We start from the raw sequence: 3134 nt of genomic DNA on the forward strand, positions 1-3134 counted from the left end.
AGACAAACATCAACAACCCGATCTTCCTTCCTGGTATTGTAGTACTTTTAAAGATTTCTCACTGGTGAATGACACATGATGTAGCCCAGCGGTTAATCCAGTCCTCGCGCCAGCTCATTAGAAGTGAGCATGAACTGTGTTCCGATCTATATGATCCCTACACAGTGTACATTGCTCCCTACTCCCTGAGGGGGGGAAATCCGTTGAAGTTTACTTCACTTCGGAACATGGGCTGGAATTGGGAACCGCTGATGTAGCCTATTGTAGTAATGTTGTCTCTGGTCTGTGAGCGTAAATGCGTTCGGGGGCGTGGCTTTGGACGGCGATTGCAGGGAGGGTGTGACATTCGCTTTCAGTGCTATCAGGCTAAAGTTAGCATTTTCCAAGATCTCCTACTGCACCTTTAAATATACTATACATAGCAAATAAAGATCGCTGAAAAAACGGAACTCACTTTCCAAGAGCGAAGACTGCAGTTGCTATGGTGATGTTTTGTTTCTTATAAATTGCATCAATCAGTGTGGGATCAAAAGTTCCTTCCCGTACAATTGGGGCTAACCATGGTGCCATGGGAAGAAAGTTGCCTTCTGAGCTGGAAAAATCACACACAACTGCAGGTAACGCAAATCCAAATGCACTGAAAACTGATATTTTAAAACCTATTTGCATACATTAAGTATTAATGTACTTACTCAAACACATTGGGCTGTCTGTATAAAAGCCTGTGCAATAAACAAATAAGAAGCTTGTTATTCCTCAGTGCTCTAGACTTTTAATCCTCCACCTGCTTTTGTAGTTAGATGACTGATAAATTTGAAACCGCATACTACCATCTTGTAACAGCCAGACCAGTTAGACACAATTATTTGTTATATTTAACCAATAATACACAACACTCCACACAGGGGCGGATCTTCCGGTGTGCCACCCCACCTACCACCCCAGAATTATCACAGAATAAAATATAAATGTAAGCAGCGTTTCATGTGCTACTTTTCAGCCGCGGAGATGACAGAGTAATGCAAAATAATGGCAAAAACACGTCTTTTAATAAACTGTGTGCATGATGGTTTCACGCGCACGCAACGTGCCAGTGTAGTCGGCTTCATTAACAAATGACTCTTTGACACACCAATCAGAATCTATGCATGCTAACAACGGAGAGTGCTTGAGCTGAGCCAATCATCTACAGGGGTTTTATACTTACACATACAGTATAATTACAGTACAGTACCAGAAAGATACATTAGATAATGGAAATTTCACTATTCTATATGTAAACTGTAGCACATGTTGTACACCTTCAAGCGTGTGACTGTCAAATTTTATTTGTAACCATTTTTTGTGAACTGCATTTTTGCAGAACTGAGAAATGACTGCCTAGAGATATAGCTAGTCTTGTGTCAGGAGACCAAGAAAATGCTATAGTACTGTATACGGTAATGAAATTTGGCCAAATGTGCAGATGATGCTAAATTTACTTTTTATTATTATTATTTTTACTGTACTGTATTGTGGTGCATGCCAAGTTCATACAATTCTTTGGTATTTGAACTTTTTTTACACACAAAATCTTTATTGTCACACAATTTCTGAAACCTGACACTCAAACACCTGAACCACACACCAAATCTGCAAAACCATACACTAATTTTTGGCCTTTGTGTTTGTGTTCTTTTTTTTGAATGCAGTGCTTCATTTGTCAAAAGATGTGAGGCATTTAGCATTTTGTGTGTGCAATTCTTGGATTTGTGTGTAAAGTTTTGAAAAAAATAGGCAAAGTTTTGAAAATGTGTGTAAGCAGTTGAAAAAAAAAACCTGTAAGAAAAACTGTAATAGCTCGATTGAAAAGTTTGAAAGACAAATCTATGCTGGCTTGTCTTATAGTCTTGTTTAAAAAACGTAAATGGTTTGGTCAGTTAGATGTTCTAGATGTTTGCTAAAGTGTTGCTAGTTGGTTGCTAGGATATTCTGGGTGGTTGCTAGGCTCTTGCTATGCAGTTGCTGGGGTGTTGCTAGAGTATATGGTCGATAGAGTTTGTTCTGGGTGACTACAGACATTCCCACCTCTGTTAATAACAGAAAATCAAACATTGTTTTCAAAACTGATCTAGTTTCAGTGCTTTGATATTATTGTATTTCTTTCTAATGATAGGAAATTCAAAAGTTTTTGTTGCTCTTAAACTTGCATTAAACGTGATCATACCATCTAAGTAGCCTATGTAATTTTAATAGAACCGCATGTCTTCTTTGGTGATAAAAGCTCAGAAACATTTATAACCTGTTGAAGTTTTTTTATATTGTGATTGACTTGGTGCCATGATGAATATTGAAATGTTGTTATTTATTTTTCATTTTAAACTGTATAGATGATTACTTAATGGTAATACAATATTTGTGAACACAACTGTGTATGTCAGACCATAAATCCCCAAAAAATATGCAAAATTATTTTCTAGATCTGCCCCTGACTCCACATCCAACAAGCAAGCTTCCCCGAACTGCAAACAACCCAAAAAAAGGCAGAACATGCATGAACATGCATATGAACACGAACATGCTTTATGCATGCTTTATGATCCGATCATTAGCTGGTAATATGTAACCTTGCTGGTGTTGAGTTTCATATCAAAATGATCGTCTGTTAATTTCTTGAGTAATGGGCTAAAGCACATCTTTATAACTTCAACGGGAATCTTGATATATATTAATGAGAGAATAAAGGGACCCCAATCTGTCAGCCCACTCTAATCATGCAAATGAGCCAGCTTCCAAACAAAGAAACTTTCTCCAAAAATTAAAATTTTTTCACTGGTCAAGCCAAACTCAGAAGGTGTCACCTTGCCAGAAGTTAAAAGGCCACTACTCGGTGACCTCCCTCCCTTGCACTCCTGGACCCTTCTTCTGGTTGCTGTTTGTGTGAAGAAGATGGGAGACATCTAGGCCTGTCGCAATAATCGATATATTGACTTATTGCGCAATATATGTACATGACCTCAATAATTTTTGGTGACGCAATGTATCGCCCATTATATTTACTTAAAAATTAATGTCACCATGTTTGTACATTCCACTTGCGCCTGTGTCTTTTGCAGCTTCTCGTACATAACGTGGTGTAGTCATGAGGTGCTAGT

The 3134-nt window shown here is 38.0% G+C and overlaps 1 protein-coding gene across 1 annotated transcript in view; it reads right to left on the minus strand.

Moving 5' to 3' along the window:
- LOC107747827 (globoside alpha-1,3-N-acetylgalactosaminyltransferase 1-like) overlaps positions 1–3134 on the minus strand; it is a 23416-nt gene that overhangs the window by 1501 nt on the left and 18781 nt on the right. Inside the window, exons 3-4 of the mRNA XM_016562434.1 lie at positions 693–722; positions 455–592 (exon numbers count right to left, since the gene is read on the minus strand). Of these exons, the coding sequence (XP_016417920.1) occupies positions 455–592; positions 693–722 (168 nt within the window). The remainder of the gene's footprint in view (positions 1–454; positions 593–692; positions 723–3134) is intronic.

This window comes from Sinocyclocheilus rhinocerous, unplaced genomic scaffold, assembly GCF_001515625.1.
Source record: "Sinocyclocheilus rhinocerous isolate Xijiao unplaced genomic scaffold, SAMN03320098_v1.1 scaffold1492, whole genome shotgun sequence".
In the NCBI taxonomy this organism is placed as follows: domain Eukaryota; kingdom Metazoa; phylum Chordata; class Actinopteri; order Cypriniformes; family Cyprinidae; genus Sinocyclocheilus; species Sinocyclocheilus rhinocerous.